The sequence below is a fragment of the Amblyomma americanum genome, chromosome 9 (assembly GCF_052857255.1).
Source record: "Amblyomma americanum isolate KBUSLIRL-KWMA chromosome 9, ASM5285725v1, whole genome shotgun sequence".
In the NCBI taxonomy this organism is placed as follows: domain Eukaryota; kingdom Metazoa; phylum Arthropoda; class Arachnida; order Ixodida; family Ixodidae; genus Amblyomma; species Amblyomma americanum.
This window is the reverse complement of record NC_135505.1, coordinates 135226424-135244400: the sequence shown is the minus strand read 5'-3', so window position 1 is coordinate 135244400 and position 17977 is coordinate 135226424. Positions and strand designations below refer to the sequence as shown.

General features: G+C 46.5%; 1 protein-coding gene across 1 annotated transcript; it reads left to right on the top strand.

Annotated features, from left to right (window-relative positions):
* Positions 1 to 1409: 1409 nt before the first annotated feature.
* On the top strand, positions 1410 to 17750 carry LOC144105567 (uncharacterized). Its single transcript, XM_077638689.1, has 5 exons — positions 1410 to 1507; positions 12540 to 12618; positions 13456 to 13526; positions 16365 to 16454; positions 17369 to 17750. The coding sequence occupies exons 1-5, from the start codon at positions 1457 to 1459 to the stop codon at positions 17486 to 17488; spliced, it is 411 nt and encodes a 136-aa protein (XP_077494815.1). The 5' UTR covers positions 1410 to 1456; the 3' UTR covers positions 17489 to 17750.
* The last annotated feature ends 227 nt before the right edge of the window (positions 17751 to 17977 follow it).

Here is a 17977-nt window from a genome sequence, read left to right as displayed (position 1 = left end):
CCGCTATTTTGCGGTAAACAATATGTAGGTCAGACAGATATGCCTCGATGAACGCCTGAACGAGCATCATAACAGTTTACATGAAACGTTCAAAGGACATCTTAGAATACATTGTACGGCGTGTGACAGTAAAATGTGCAAGCCATACTTTACGAAAACGAAATCGGTAAACGGACAATAGACCCGCCGCGGTGGCTCAGTGGTTAGGGCGCTCGACTACTGGTCCGGAGTTCCCGGGTTCGAACCCGACCGCGGCGGCTGCGTTTTTATGGAGGAAAAACGCTAAGGCGCCCGTGTGCTGTGCGATGTCAGTGCACGTTAAATATCCCCAGGTGGTAGAAATTATTCTGGAGCCCTCCACTACGGGCACCTCTTTCTTTCTTCTTTCACTCCCTCCTTTATCCCTTCCCATACGGCGCGGTTCAGGTGTCCAACGATATATGAGACAGATACTGCGCCATTTCCTTTCCCCAAAAAACCAATTATTATTATTAAACGGACAATAAGCTCACTCGCGAAATTCTTGAAGTCGCAAGTGTAAAGGAAGCATGTGTAAGCAGTCCCTCTGTGTAGCAATAATTAACGGCGAGGGAACTAATGTATTAGCCACAGGGGAAATGCATGATGCCGCTGGTGTCGCAATCATCAGTTGCTAGTACGTATACGTTCTCGCGTAATCGTCATGTAATGTTTTCTTTCGTTGGTTGAGCCTGTCGTAAATATATTTCTGTGGGCCTTGCAAGCAATAAACTTTATTTGAAAGTCAGCGCACGTCTTTGTGTGTCTTCCTTCGTCCTACTCTCAATTCGCGCTGTTTCTATAGCCAAAATTGTAATTATGTGAGTCGCTCTTTCGACAGGGCTACGGAGCATTGGCCGCTGGTCCAACGTGAAGCTAAAGCTGTTAGATAATGCACGTGGTGAATGGGAGATTAAAGAGCAAGGTTATGGACGGCTTTTTTACACAAAACAAAGAACAATGGAATATTTCTATCGTATTTGAATATTGCAATAACACACGCTAAACTCTACTAGAAAACGATCCTGAAGCAAGGTGAGACTCTACCACGAAATATCAGAAAATTGTTAAAGAAAAGTCTGCAGGGAATTTAACAACACTGCAGTTCAAAGTGGAGCGATTAAAATTCTGAAGCTGAAACCAAACTAGAAAGAATGATTAAAAATATATATTTACAGATAACAATTAAGTTAAGGGCAATGGATGTCAAGGGCAGAGATATTTAGGTAACAAATCAGTGGACAAAGCTCACAAATTCTGTCAGTAAGTGTTAATTAATTCATTGTCCTCACGGTTTCGTTGTACCGTGCTATAAGGTGGCCACCCTAACCGGGCCACGATTGGCGATCGATGAAGAATACGGTCGAAGACGAACGCCATTTTGTGAGGGGAACAACAACAACAGCCAGCAAGCATCTGTGCTGCGTGGGTATGTGCCATGCTTACGAAGGAGAAGAAGAAGAAAAAGAAGCAAGCATCTTCAGGTTCGGTAAGCATACGGTTGCTTTGGTTCTTTTCCTTGCCCTTGCTTTCACTTTGTCTTGTGTGGTTCAAACACGAAATGCCCGACGAACGGCCTTTATAGCCTTTTCTACGCACCAGCGTCAGTCGCATTGCAGTGTCGCTGATGAACAAGAATGTAGCCTCGTCAAAATATATAGCTATGGGGCTGTACGGGCTGGGAGCTCTAACTAGCCGCATTTCACATTATCGCGCGTTCACACTTGGACATTCGGCGGCGAGAGGAAGCGGAATCCGCGGCCGCCGAAATGCTGTCTCGTTCACACTTCTCGGCCACCGCATCGCCGCTCATCGTCTGTGTGTCGTCTGCTCACGGCGTACACAGATGTGGCAAGAGGTTAATCGATGCTGTCTACATACCAAAACCTTATGCACGCTTGCGTACGCTAAATGCAGCTATTTTGTCGGACGTTACGACATTTCTAACATTCTCACTTTTTAAACGCCCAGTGGTGCCATCTGGTGGTTAGGACAGAAACCATTGTTGTCAACAACTCGACGCCCCTCTTAAGCCTAAAAGGGGAAGAATCGTCACCCGAAATAAAAATTAAAGCAAATTTATCGCTCAAACGTTTTCTTATGGGCGAGATAAGACAAAGCGAAAGACCGCTGGCTCTTTTACGGCCTGTGAACGTGCTGAAAAATGCAGTAACAGCGACGAATCCAGTCCGAAGCGAGGCGTCCTGCATCGAAGGGCGACGCCATGTTTGTCGCCGCGGGTACTCGCCTTCCTATTGGCTGACTAGATTCGGCGGATTTTTTTCCGGCGGCAGAATTCGGTACTGGACCGATCGGCCTTTCCGCTGGGTGCCTCCACTGTGGTGCCTCAGTTTTGTCACAGACGCTGCACCAGAAGCCTGATGATCGAGTGCCATCCTCCTTGCGTCACTTCCAGTGAGTTCACTCGTTCCATCCCATCTCGCTTGCGCGAAGGGTCCTGCATGGTCTAGGCGTAGATTCTCTCTGAACTCCACCACTGCCGTTTGCAGCAGGTGTGGCAGTATGCATCGTTGTAGCCAGGCGACTGACAACATGCGCGCTTCCGAGCTGCTCTGTGACAGCCATATTTACGTGCACGGCTTGCCCGTTCGGACATCGAAAATAGTCTCTGAATTTTCGCGTCGATCCACTGCATAGAGTTTCTTACTATTAACTAGAGGGAAAGCTTGCGGCGCTGCACCTGAGGCATCATGGGCGCTCAAAGCATCATGGGGAGATGAGCTATTTTGTGCGGGACAGTAGGTTTTTTTTTTCAGGAACAGAGAGTGGCATCACTGAGATGTGCCATTCTATTGTGCCTCGATGGACCAGCGCTGTTTTCAGGGTGAAGACACCGCTCTCGGCGGGGGCATGTTGGGTCTCACTCTCCCGTTCAGCTGCATTGAGCGCAATGTGGCGGTTCGCCGTCTCGAAGCGAAAACTGCAGCATTCGCGTGGAATTCAGGAAATGTATTGTTCTACTGAAACAGAGTGGTACGAGAGATTGTTTTAACACTGAATCAGAGGTAGTTACTGTCTGATTCAGTAGACTATCTATCGCAGCTAATCTGCCGAGAAAGTCAGCGCTTAATGAATAGTCGGTGTACTCATGCGTGATCGTTCTCATCTGTAGCGTTCATTTTGCGCTATGTTCCTTCATAATAGCATTCTTACAACTCGCGTAGCATATTCCACTGCAATCTCTTGACCCGTATACTCTGTCTTTCAATTACTTTTCCAACAATCAGGATGACTTATTTCGAGCCTCATATGAAATCAATGCGAAAACGTGCGTTTTATGGCTGCTAATTTAAATAATTATGAGGATGCAAAGTGAAGTTGTGCATTATACCTCCGTCCCCAGCCGAAATTGTTCTGGGAAAACAAGCGTTTCGCATGCCTTAACTCTCATAATTTGGGGTTAACTGTTGGTCAAGCAGTCTGCTTTGACCTACAATAGGCAATTTCTTCGGCGCGCGCTGTCACGAGCAAAGCAAAATAGTCGGTGCACTTTAATAGTGTTGGCAGAACACCCGGGAACACAACTGTCGCTCATAACTTCGTCTCTGACTGCTGCATCACGACCACTACGAGCTCACTTCAAGCAAAGGGGTGTGGCCCGTTTTCGCCTCGGTTTTGCAAGTTTTGTGTGTTCTCCGCCGCCTTTATTCTTCCGATTAGAGGCGCCTCGTTATCGTTACGCGTCGCGGCCTTCTCAAAATTACAGCCGCCTCGGTTACCATCGCACGTTCTGCACCACGCTGTCAGAAGTCGCATGTTTTGTCCACCAGACCACAAGCGCTTGCACTAGGCCAAAGCCAAGAAAGCTGAAAGGCGAGTGTTAAAGCTTGTCAGGCTACATCAAAATATGCCGAGCGGCTTCTTCACAACCCGATCACAAAGGCGTTTACCACAAGGCAGCCGTATTGTCTAGGCGCTCTTGCGGGTAAGCGAGTATGTGAAGCTCTCGTCGCAGCATATTGTTCAGTTTATTATTTGTTTTATCTTGCCACGAAGGCATTATTACCCCTCTCCTCTCTCTACTTATTTGCACCAGCTCACTACGAATATCCTGGCGCCAAACCTCTCTTCTGTGCGTCAGTAAGCAAAGAAGCCGCGGCTGCGTGACGGGAATAATAATAATAATAATAATAATAATAATAATAATAATAATAATAATAATAATTGGTTTTTTTGGGGGAAAGGAAATGGCGCAGTATCTGTCTCATATATCGTTGGACACCTGAACCGCGCCGTAAGGGAAAGGTAAAGGAGGGAGTGAAAGAAGAAAGGAAGAGAGAGGTGCTGTAGTGGAGTGACGGGAACGAAAGGCTGCTTTTTTTTCCGCAGTAATGGATTATTTATTCACTATTCGTATTGGTTTTAAAGAAATCACAACTGGGGAAAAAAAAGGCTATTTTCATTGCCGTCACGCAGCCACGTCTGTAAACTTCGTCACGCGTGTTTCTGGGCAACCATTTCATATAGATTACTTTTTTTTCCTCTTTCGATGACAGCAGCAGCAGGAATGAAAGCTTTTAATAATAATAATAATAATAATTGGTTTTGGGGGAAAGGAAATGGCGCAGTATCTGTCCCATATATCGTTGGACACCTGAACCGCGCCGCAAGGGAAGGGATAAAGGAGGGAGTGAAAGAAAGGAAGAAGAGGTGCCGTAGTGGAGGGCTCCGGAATAATTTCGACCACCTGGGGACCTTTAATGTGCACTGACATAAAAGCTTTTCGGCTGTGTTCACTATCCCACGTCTTCCTGCGTGCTTTACCTCAAACGTGGTTTCACAACTAGCCCAGACTCATTCCTTAATGAGTGATCTATTGCCTTGCCCGACGACTATCGAGTGAGACAGCAAGAAAGCGTCTCTTAGCAACTGGAGCAGACGGTTCCGCAGAAGCGAGTAAGGGGTTCGATCCCGACCGTGGTGGCCAAGTTTTGATGGAGGCGAAACGCAAAGGCGCCCGTGCGCTGTGCGTTGTCAGTTCACGTTAAAGATCCCCAGGTGGTCGAAATTATTCCGGAGCCCTCCACCACGACACCTCTTTCTATCTTTCCTCTTTTACTCCCACCTTCCTCCCTTGCTTCACTTACTGCGTGGTTGAGGTGTCCATCGAAACATGCGAGCCAATTACTGCGCCATTTACTTTCCTCAAAAACCAATTCTCAATTTTTTCCCTGTGTTGCTCCGGCTCCTCTTAGTTTACCCTGGCGGAGACAATAGGATTGAAAATAAGTAGTTGTTGTTTTAATTGTTTTTTTTTTGGGGGGGGGAGGAAATGGCGCCGTATCTGTCTCATATATCGTTGGACACCTGAACCGCGCCGTAAGGGAAGGGATAAAGGAGGGAGTGAAATAAGAAAGGAAGAAAGGAGTGCCATAGTGGAGGGCTCCGGAATAATTTCAACCACCTGGGGATCTTTAACGTGCACTGACATCGCACAGCACACGGGCGCCTTAGCGTTTTTCCTCCATAAAAATAAGTAGTTGTCAGGGGCTGATTTTGTGAGGTGTCTTTGTGGATCAGTCGCTTTTGATTTTCTTCATGTTTTGAAAGGCAAAATAAGTTAAATTTATCCTCGAATAAAGCGACTTAGTCACTACGAATTAGGAAGACGTCGTCGCATCTCATCATCAGTCTACGTGTAGTCAACATCATTCAAAAGCAAGCTGCAAACAGCTGAATTAATTTATTGTGGCACAATCTACTAAGGGAAGCAGTTCAGAAAATATGACCATATGGTTTCCGATGTGTCCTCAGCTTTCCACTCCAGAGCAGTGAGGCGACTGATTAGTTGGAAGAGAAATCTGACATTATTACGCGGAATTTTTCACATACGGTGCAGCAACAAGACAAAGCCACTTCAGAGAATGTTGGAAAAATGTATGGTGACTACGCAAAATTATTATATTTGGCAGGTCACACATGCTCCGCGCTGCTTCTATAGAAGAGAAATTGGGGCCTTGTTAACAGTCTTTACGTTCAAAACTACAAAAATAGCATAGTTCTAGGGAATTCGGTGACCCTAATAGAGTCCACATTATTACTATCAAGGAACACAAAAGCCGTATGATGGACAGACATGCCGAGCCACCGAGATCGTCCAAATCTGTGTTTCGGGAACAGTGTGCGTTGGTGAGGAGTGTATATGCTGCTCGCGACGAACCTCCAAGCTGGCTGCCGTGCCTAGATGCTTGTGTGTGCCTCCCTGAATTTTGATGTTTTGATGGGGATGCAGTGGTGAGTTAGGGCTATGGGGGGCTCATATTAAGCAGCCCGGTAACTTGAGACGCGAACTAGTCTGATTGAAGTTTCCTCCTTTCTACAGAAGTTCTTCCATGCAATAAAGAAAAAAAAAACAAATAACCCGCCGCGGTGGCTCAGTGGTTAGGGCGCTCGACTACTGATCCGGAGTTCCCGGGTTCGAACCCGACCGCGTTTTATGGAGGAAAAACGCTAAGGCGCCCGTGTGCTGTGCGATGTCAGTGCACGTTAAAGATCCCCAGGTGGTCGAAATTATCCCGGAGCCCTCCACTACGGCACCTCTTTCTTCCTTTCTTCTTTCACTCCCTCCTTTCCCCTTCCTTTATGGCGCGGTTCAGGTGTCCAATGATATATTAGACAGATACTGCGCCATTTCCTTTCCCCAAAAAACCCAATTATTATAAGGAACACAAATAACTGCTTTCCTTTTAAAGTGCAGCCGTTGACTGGAAAACACAGCAGCCCGTGATAGCTTTTCGATTACCGTGTAGTCGGACCGAGTGCATCGTGCATAAAATGCGCTCAAAACTGCCAAAACACTACATCCACGAGTGAAACAAGTATTTGCTGTCTATTTCCAGATCAGTAGCCTTATTACAGTCGCCATGCGACTGCAGAGGAACCATACCAGACACACAGCGCACTGCACACAACTGACGCGTGAGACCGAACATGCCGCTGCGAGGAGGAAACGGCGGCGCGGGGTTATACAAAGGGTGTCCCCACCTTGAAAGCGGAGGCGAGCGGGTATCCAGGCGCCCTTGTGTCATTCCGTATCCACGGCGCAGACGACTTTGGCGCAAACGTAGTGCGCAAAAGCCGTAGTAGCGAAAACGCAACAGCACACGCTGCCAATAAAAGGTTTTTGGTTTTCGAAGTGCGATTAAAAAACCGCTCCAAGTGCTGAAGCGACAAATTTTTTGAAAACATATTTCTTTTTAAAAATGCGCCTGTTAAAGCACGAATTATTGGCTATCGTCTGCAATATTTGGCCAGTAGAAGAGCAAGCGATCGCTTATTTTGGGAAAACTTTACATTTACCTGCTTTTCTGCTTGTTTGTTGCAATTTATAGACAGAATATTGCGTGTTAGTGCATTCTTGATTAGCGAACAACGTTTGCTTTTCATAATTTTTTGGCCAAAATTTGTGGTTCTGCCGTCGGTAGCTCTCCGCCCCATGATCCTTAGAGCGCCCATGGTGGCTCAGTGGACTTGAGGAAGCTCCATGCAAGCTCCCGTAGGCCGGTGCCAGCTTTCCCTCTAGTTAATAGTAAGTAACTCTATGATCCACAGACTTGCCGACGACTTCAATGCAATGACTGTTCGCGTTGTGAACTTAGTTCGGGGGGCTGAAAATCAAACTAGCTTTGCTGCAGCTTCGCGGATGGTCATACCTCGTAAGGCGGCAGAGATCATAACCATAGGGGCTGTCTTTGTGAAGGAGCTCATGCGTAAAATGCCTCAAATTTCGCCACACGATGTCAATAATCAACAATACTTGAGATTATCGATGGGCAGCGACATCTGCTTCGAGAGCCGGTTCTTAAAGTGTACGAGTATGAGAGCAGGCAAGCAACTCGTCATGTTGTTACATTAGATTTTCCTTTTACACAGGCGATTGCGGACGCTTTTGTAGCACCCAGGGCAAATGCTGTCCAGTGGTTAGTGGCGATCACTTCGCAGAGTCCTTCTGCTGTACCTGCAACACAGCTCTGACATGTTATGCCAGCTTGTATTGCGCCATTCACGACGTCTATGCTCTCTTATAACGGGCGCTTCGAATGCCTTCCAACCGAGTGTCATTCGGCTCGACTGCCGGCTGCTACACGAATTTTTTCGACGGCATTCGGTTCAGATGCCATTTGAGTCGACGGAGCTCCGCGGAGGCATTCCAGATTTTGGAATGCCTTCGAAACGCGAACACAGCCCGAACCGGCCAATAGGCGTTGCCGCCGCCATCGCTTCGCCCCGCCCACAGCCGCGCGAGTGCTTTCGGCTCTGTGGCTGCTCATTTTGATACCCGCTGATTGCTTTTTCCTGCTCTTTGCTTAGCAACTAGCTCGTGTTCTGTCTACGTAAGTGCCTGAAGATAACAGTGCACCAATCAACATTTACCACATGAGCATGAAATTTCTCCAGCAGTGCGCCGGTGAGGACGGCCGCACTCATACTGTTGTTTACATCGCTGCCTACGAACAGCTAGCGCTCGTTTTCATGACATAAAACGCATTCCGCGCTTTAGTTCTATCAAATAAGCTCATCGCATTGGTACCGGTTTCACCCGTGATTGTTAACGCAGTGCGACAATCTGTGGGAGGAAGCGCCGATACGATCGCTCGCCTGAGAAACACTTGACAGCCGGGCTGCTGACATCGCCTACGACCGGCGCTTGTCGCTAATTGTCCCGACTTCCTCCGACACGATCAGTAGTTTATTTTAAACTGCTTTATTCAGAAGTATGATTGGTGACCATTCGCGGTAATTGAAACGGCATAACTTGTTATCCACAAACTAGCAAAGGCGACGACTGCCGCTGACCGTAGTGCTCGGCGGTCTCGGTCACACCGGCGCTTCCCGTTCATCGTATGCGCGCCCTGCGATGTGAGCAATAGTTGATTTCTGGTCGCTGTTGTCAAAAATACACTCGTTTATCATTTGCATTCGCTAAAACTTGTTAATTCGCTCTTCACAACCGCCGAATTCACAGACGTAACCGTGCGGACTCACTAGGACTAGTCGCCGCGGAAGGGAAGGGAGTCGCCATCGATTAAAATTAATTTGGCAAGCGCCTATAGCTGGTGAGTGTTCGAGTGTGCACATGTGAAATATACCCGTTAGTTTCACTTGTTAACAATATGTATAAGGCAGAAGGGCGAATATATTCACACCGTCTGCTCATCAGCGTGTTTTCGCTCAGCGGCCGGCCTGCCGAGGACATGAAGGCTGACAGTCCACCGTTCGGATTCGTAGGTGTCGTTGGCCTCAAAAACTTGTCCCACTACAATCACATACGCTGCTGTTGACCGTGACAGTGTCTTTGTCGCACTAGTGTGACCACCGCCGCCATCGTCATCGTACACTGAAAACGAGCTGAGGAAATTTCAAATGCGTTTGGAAAGTGTCGTGTAGCACCGCGGGAGTCCGAGGAGTCCGAATCTCATTCCAAGCCTCGAATGCCATTCCACTCGGATGTCATTCGAACTTACCCGTGTAGCACAGGTATTACATTACCCAGAGAAGAGCAGTGCCCGTGTTGTTTACTTCTAGCGCCTGAAGTTTCTTCCTGATGAACTAACTCAGCCGAACAGCCAAACCCTGATGTTTGAACATCTCCGTCAGATTATCAACACCTCCTGCATTCCTGGAGCAGGAAATTTCGTGGAACAGGAGAGGTTGAAGTCTCGCCTACGAGGCTGCGCTGACGTGTTCAGCGTCGAAGTTTTTAGCCTCACAGATGTGGATTGGAGCGCTCTCCTTTATCTTCATTTTTCAGTGAACGAAACTCAATATACCATTTCTGTTAGTTTAGCCACCGCTCCAATTTTTTTTAAAGATAAACACATTAGAAAGGTCTTTGCACCATCCTAAACTCAGTTTGAGTAGTCCTGTCCTGTTATCAATTTGGCATCACCCCATGTTCGTGCCCATCCAGACGGCTGTTTGTACCGCAATTCAAAACCGCCCTTTTTTTTTTTTTTACGACGCGATTGCGCATGCGCCCATCCCCTGGCGGCGGTGTCGCGCAACATAATTGAAGTGTCGCGCGCTCCATTCGAGACCGGCCGTGGAAGTGTAAACAAACCGGCTTCCTACGCGGGGTGCGTTGCTGCAGCCGTCAGGCGTTCAGCGCGACGCATTTGGCGATGCCTACGACATGTGTTGCATACGGCTGCAGTGCCCAATATGTAAAGGGAAGCAAACTCGGATTTTTTCGCTTTCTGAACGCTTCCCGGGACCGCCTTCGACGCGAAGTGTGGATAAAAGCAGTTCGCCGGCTCGACGATCGTGGCCGCCCTTGGGCACCGCCAAGCACGTCAATTAGACTGTGCGGGAATCACTTTGTGACAGGTACGGACGAGGTACTGTGGTTAAATGCGTGTGCAGTCTATCACGAAGTGTTTTATTTATGGGAAGGAAGGTCTCGAATATCACCGCGGTACCCAGACTTCGTTCCGACGCTTTTTGCTTTCTTAAGCAAGAAGACCAAATGGGCAAGTGCTGTGAGCCGCTTTCAACGCGCGATGGAGCGGACAACGAAAAAGAAGCTACGAGAGCATTCACGCATGGTGCTAAAATTTTGTTGTAATCTCCTATGGAAATTTCCTTGTTTATGCCACTACACCCTGGCCAATTCCCCCGTGTGGGTATGCGCCACGTATTAAGAGGCAGAAGAAGAAGAAGGTGCGTTATGCGTGTGTTCGAATCATATCCATGATGAAGAGCTCTGCGTGGTATCGCCGGAATAGCTCAATGTGCGCCTCTCGCGCTCGCCTTTATGGACGCGCATGCTTGTTTAACCTATGCAGCGGTGTGTTGTGGGAAAATAAAGTGAAATGCTAGCAGAGCTGCCATGTTGCGAGTACGCTTGTGCTTTTGTAGTTCGTGTAGCTATTCGGCAGCGCTTGAGCACAATGATTGCTTGTAAAAACTGTTGTCCCCAGTTGTTTTCTGTGCTACGGTGTGCACGATGTAGTATCCACCTTTCGAGGATGGCAGGCATATACAGCGGAAAAAGGCAACCTGACTGTCGGGGATATTTCATTAAACATTATGTTCCGAATGTAGCCTTCATCTCTGAAGCGGCGGCTCTTGCTCAGCTGGCGATCGCATTGCATGCCGGATGATCGGATATACTGAAGAATTTGCTCTTCGGTGGGCACAGCAGCCTGCCTCGGACTTCGCACCCAGCCATCAGTAAATCCTAGAAATCCTCCAGGCACCAGGTGCTGCCCAGGACACGCCATCGTTGACAGATTCCAAAAAACGTGCTCCGCAGCGGCGCTAAGTCCGAGTTGGGCGCACAGTACCCTACCAGTGAGCTTCCAGCGTTGTACGCGAGGTGGCAGCACATGAAAATGAAAAAAGGCGGAATCGTTGGCTGCCATGGTAAAACTTCGTGCTACCCTCACGGCATTTATTCACGTCCGTCCATTCCTCTGATCTTGTTAGTATGTCCACTTGATAATAACCAACCACGCTTGTTAACCGTCTAATTCTTTTTTTCTTTATCTTCGTATCAAAACCACGAGTCGCTGATTAGCCATCCTTGGCCTTCCGAGTCTACGCCGATCTTCCACGGTCGGTTTGAGTCATTAGATGCCTAGAACTACCGTGCGTGGATGGCATCAGAGCAGTCAGCTGGCTACTCGGAAGTCGCTCTGCAAACCGCACCATAGCAGCACAGGTAATCGGCCGATTATTGGAAATGCATTGGCAAATGCTGGTCCCACAAATGACCAGAGTGCAACCGTCCGTTTCCAACTATAGGGCCGATTTTCAAACCGCACTCTCATGGCTGGAACGGTGGCCTCACATTAAACCCATCGCCAGATGTGCGGGAAAGGAATTGCGTTGCAGGACCTGAGCACAAGCCAACCTTAAACACGCGTCGTCTACTCGCCTGCGCTTCTAATGCTGACGGCGCTGATTACCCTTAGCCCTTAAAAAGCCAAACCCCAATTCCGTAATATACCCTAAGCGCTAAAGCCCTAATACCCCAATATACCCTAAAAAGCTCAGTGCTTGTATACAGCGACGCCTTGCTTGTGAGAGAAGCCCTGTACGACTACACGGATCCCCCTTCTATCCTTGTCGGGCAACTACGAAGCTTGCTTTCGCCTGGAAACATGTCCAACATTCTTTGACACAAATTTTGAATATAGGGATATTTTAAGGTACTGTTATGAAAATATTGAAGGTAATGTTCCGTTCTTCTAAATTGTAGTAAGATCTTTCAAAATTTTTCAAATCTCGCATCGAGTAGTAAAGACTGCCGCAGAAAACCAATGGGGAACGTTCCTGATGATAACGAAAATGTTAACAGCAAAAAAATGCAAGCCTGACGACAGAAATATTAACTGTTATAGTGAGCTCTTACAATATACGGAAAATTTCGTTCATAAGCTCTTTGCCGTTGAAAAAATTTTTGTCTAGAATTGTTTGGTATATGAATATGTCATCAATAATATGTGAGGATGGTACTTGGACATACCTACCATCATTATGCTCTTGAATCCTTCCAGGGTTTTGAAAGCCTTCATCGCCGCACCAGAATGGAGAGCCATCTGAAGTATACTTCTATGCGGTGGATCACCTCCTCGAGTAAGTCGTTGATCAACACAAGTTTCCAACCTTAACCACAAAGAAAATACTTAGTTTGACTCTTCCTGCTCCGATTAAATCTGTGTAGATAAGAAATAGACCTCAGCTCTCTGCACGTGTTTCTTCTCGATTGTTGCGGAACTAATTTCATCTCCGGGTGTGTCTGCTGAGACTTTCTTCTGCGCACTAATTCATTCAGTTCGTTGTGACGCAGCTGGCGATTTCGATATCTGCCTCACTGAGTTTTTTTTTACATACATAAGTAATTTTTTTCACATATACATAAGGGATTTTTTCCCATGCCGAACAATTCTGGTCAAAAACATTTTTGAACGGAAAGTGTTTATAAGCGCAGCTTTTTTCATATATCGTAAGATTTCACTATAAAGATCAACATATCCGTAGGTCTCCCGTCGGAAGGCTTGAATTTTTTTGCTATTTATGTTTTGCTGATGTCAAAACCGTTCCTCATTCGTTTTCTATGGCACTTTTAACATGGAACGAAGACAGCGCGAAAAAGGCAACCACAGAAGAGAAAACAACACGACACAAAGAACGCTGTCTTGTCTTCTCTTCTGTGGTTGCCTTTTTTGCGCTGTCTTCGTTCGAAGTGTGAGTCACAAACTAGCACAGCTTAATGTTTTATTGAAGTACAATCTTAACGGCTGGATGCGAGTGATTGAAACACTATAAAAGACAGACTGCTGCACATCGGAAGAATGGACCATTGCCTTCAGATACATTTGCATGGTTCCTGCTGCGACCTCAATGCCCAGTGCATGCGTGGCGCTTTCTGCAGATTGCTGCTTGCTGCTAATGGTCGCTAAATAATTTCAGGCAAAGGAGTTAACGACAAGTTCTTCATAGTTCAAGGCACCTATGATAGTTCATCGACGGCGCTTCCTAAAGTGAGTACACGCACACCATGGACGTGGCAGTATATATTTTTGAACCATTTACGGCAAGAAGATTTCTTATTTCAAAATGCAGATATTCAGGGCTACAATTGTTCTCTTAGATTGCGCCTGAATGTATACATTTTATTTTGCACGATTCATTAATGCGGGTTGGAGAACTATGTACCCGGCTGTAGTTTCAGGGAACTGATGATCGGCCGAAGGAGAATGGGCCTCTCTCATAGCATACGTCACTATTTCGAAGCGAAAAGCTTCACTACGCAAGGTAAACCAGTCGTCGCGTAGGTCGGACAATGACCTTGAACGACCTTCAGTCCAACCAAGGATACCTGTTTATGACCATATGTGCTACAGTTATGGTGTCGAGCCCTTGACCCCTGACCTTCATTTATGGTCTTTAGTTGACCTTTGATTTCTGACTTTTGACACTGGGTGGCCTTTGGGTTGACCTTTGACCTTAATAACATCCGGTGAGGGTTATGTGAAGCCACGTGATGACATCCGGTGGGGTGATGTGAAGCCAGGTAATGATATCCAAGGGGGGGGGGGGGAGGGAGGGGCGTAAGACCACGTCATAGCCACGTGGTCGTGTGGGTGTACATATATATATATATATATATATATATATATTGTGAGGCAGAAGAACGCACCAGCAAATTCACCTTTTTACTTCAGGTAGGCCGAAGCAGCAGCTACCGACTAGTCACAGCTTAGCAACACTTCGTCTTCTTCGCGCTGACGTGAGGTAACTGACCAAGTTGGGTGGGTCAAATGGTGCTGAGCAAGGGCACCTTGGGACGTCAGTGGTGCAGAGGTGGCATGGGCAGCCGTGGGATGCCCATCGGTAGCTACAGGCGCCGGAACGGTGAGAGCAGGGGGATGTGACTGCGCCATGGCGGTTGATGTGCCGCCAAGAACACGACCGGAACGGAGCTCCAGGGGGTGCCGCGTTGAGGACGCTGGGATCAGGAGTCACCTCCACCACTTGTGAGGCAGAAGAACGCACCAGCAAATTCACCTTTTTACTTCAGGTAGGCCGAAGCAGCAGCTACCGACTAGTCACAGCTTAGCAACACTTCGTCTTCTTCGCACCACCCGATGACCGATGATGATTACGCTGAGATGAAGATGAAGGTCACTCACAGTGCTTACAACATATATATATATATATATATATTAAGGAAGCAAACAGTCACCGAAACCAAGGTGCATAGGGGAATGTTTCTAATTTTTTTTAATATCTAGTGCCAATCAATTAGTTTTTTAAGAAAATTACTTATAAAGCAGCAGGGTGGACGAGGGTGGCGCTGGTGAACACTCTCAAGGTTCGCTTACACGCAAAACATAAATACCCACGAGAGCAGCAGATTGGACAGCCGTCGCCGTAGCCCAATTGGTAAGAGCGCCGGACGCGATATTCGGAGGTCGTGGGTTCGGATCCCATCGGCGGCATGGTTTGTTTTTTCTGCTGCTTTATAAGTAATTTTATTTAAAAAAACTCTAAAAACTGATTGGCACTAGATATTAAAAAATAGAAATATTCCCCTATGCACCTTGGTTCCGGTGACTGTTGGCTTCCTTAATATGTTTGTCAAACGAGCCCCTCACTTCATTTGCCTTGTCTTATATATATATATATATATATATATATATATATATATATATATATATATATATATATATATATATATATATATATATATATATATATATATAGAACGGCTGTCGCGAGCGTGTAGCGGAGCTGCCATGGACGAGCCTCAGACGCTTAGCAAGCGTCCTTGCTTTTCGCAAAATTCCAGGGTTAGCCAAGTTAAGCCAGTGCCATTTTTTTCTACTACATCTTTGCACACGAGCGAGAAAATACAACCCCGTCTTCCGCACTGGTTTCGCGCAGAGACTGCTGACATATGAACTACATGTCTAGAAACGGTGACGGTTGGGGGCAGGGTTAAGAAACGAAAAACAAGAAAGAAGACCATAGAACACATTGTTTATTGCCGATTTTGTACACGTGGGTTAGCGCAAGAAATCTTAGGGGAAAGCAATACATGGCCCAAGTTGTGTAACAAATAGAACAAGCGAGATTGTCGCGACCATCGTCATCGACAATGGTGTGATGTGATGGGAGCGAAAACTGCCGTTCACTTCATACTCGCCGAAAATGTTCGCTAGGCGGCTCTTTTGTTAAGCGCTCCCTTGACAAAGGGAGAGGGGTGCTTGGTGTAGTTATTGAAGAGGTTTACTGGTTGAAAAAAAAAAACTGCACAGGTATCGTCTACATAAATTAGATACTACAGAAGATGGTCCCAGAGCAGAAACTACCAGGGAGACCTCCTATTATTAGGTGTGTTTATAATATATATGCATACAAGTAATACATAGGTAGAAAAAGGTGTACGAGAATTGCTAAATGTAGCAAAAACTTGATATAAGCTTGTCGAATTTTAAAGTACATTTCGAAAGACAGCGAAAAGGAGAACACATTACCATGCTACTATGCTACCACTACAATACCCCTACACCCAGTCCTGCGCCGAGCACAGTGCAATCTAGGACGACACCAGAGCGCTGTCTTCGGCGAGCAATTGCTTTGGGAGTAGGCTAAAAATTTAGCTCGAATAAAGCGTGTCTGTGAAGAAGCACACAGTTCGTACTAACGTAACATCCGTGTGTAAATTCAAACACTGAAGCAGGCATAGGGTGGACGCAGCTGACATTGTTATTTGGAGAGACATGAGAGAGGCCTTTGCCCTGCAGTGGGTGTAGTCAGGCTGATGATGATTATGTCGACGATGACGCCCTCCCTTGCCATTTTACTGTTTACAGAGAGAATACCGTCACTCTTTCACCAAGCCTAAAGATGACATCCTGGAAGGAGTCGACTCCTGGAAGACCAAACTCACCTTCCTTTTTTCGGTACGGATTTCAAATGTTGTGAACGGCCAGTGACTATGCACTTCTTTTGGACACGCCGCTGAAGTAGATTGCTGCTCCACACTAGAAATTTGCCACGGAAGATAAAAGCATGCTAGAAAGAATGGCAACAACTGTGGTTGGTATATCCACAGGACTTTTATAGAAATATATAGTCAGAGGTTTGTCGCATTCACCAGGGCATTAACAGACAGCGCCATCTGTCGTTTCTACCACAGTTTCTTAGCGGCGAAACCGGAGTTACAGCCGGCGCCAGGACACAAGGCGTGGAACATTTAGGACATTTCGAATGCGAAAACGGAGTGTTATCGTCATCAATCTTGCCTACCGCACACTAGGCTCTCGCCAATAGTGAAGTCAGGAGGAGGGTAGCTATAGAGCTGCCAAATGTTAATTGGTGCGAGCTCCTTTAGTAGTCGTAAGTTTTGGTCTGGTGCGCCGGCGGAACCTGCACATTTGAACTGGCTGATAACGATTGGCAAAAAAAGAACACACACACACACACACACACACACACACACACACACACACACACACACACACACACACACACACGCACACGCACACGCACACGCACACACACACACACACACACACACACACACACACACACACACACACACACACACACACACACACACACACACACACACACACAAAGCCAACAAATCTTGATTTTTTTTCTTTTTTCAATACACCCTATAGTTAGATGGCTTCCCTACTGCTGTCTGTTGCTGCGATGTCGTGAACGAACTTTGGAAATAAACAGGATTAATTCGCAGACTTCAGTTCCAAGCACAACATCTATATTTTGCAGATAATTAACTCATATTTAGCGTACAACGCTTTGAGCCTAAGGAAGAAACTAAATGTGCTCCAAATGCTTTCCTTTCTAGGTTGCTGCAATACTAATACCATACGCAGTCATCCTTCTTCAGACATGGAAAAGCTTCGGCTCTTCTGGAAACGGAACCTTCGACGGCAGTGCTTCGGACACAACACCAAATCTGATATGATACTGTAACATGAGAGAAAGGCTGTGGAATCGCTGGTTCACAGGCGCCAACTAGTTTTCCAGTTTTCCACACTGCTTTTTTCCTATTTGAGCACTGCTCTCAGTGGTTGCAAACTTTTGACAAAAGAAACTGATTGCTACACCTTAGAGATAATCCTACGTGCCTCCGATGTGAAGTCTGTTTAGTAAACCAAACAGCAATTATTTGTGGCGCGAGGCCATAGAAACTAAACTTGCTGAATAGTCTGAAAACTTTTTCGACTTGTTACATCTCTTTTCTTTTTACTTTTGGGGCCAATGCTCTCTTCAAGAATACTCATGTCCATGCGTGTTTAAATGTCTTATTGTTTTTTAATAAAGAACTACAAAGTGTGAGCTATTTCGAATCTTCCACTTACTTTTGGCTGAATCTCTGTGGCTTCGGTTAAAAGAAAAATATTCATCAAAGGACAGAAGACAAAGTTGCATCCACGCTATCTCACACTGTCCT

Coding starts and splice junctions, on each gene's coding strand:
- LOC144105567 (XM_077638689.1), top strand. CDS start 1,457: ATGCTTACGAAGGAGAAGAAGAAGAAAAAGAAGCAAGCATCTTCAGGT. Junction 13,527..16,364: donor CATCGACGGCGCTTCCTAAA/GTGAGTACACGC, acceptor TACTGTTTACAG/AGAGAATACCGTCACTCTTT. Junction 16,455..17,368: donor AACTCACCTTCCTTTTTTCG/GTACGGATTTCA, acceptor TTTCCTTTCTAG/GTTGCTGCAATACTAATACC.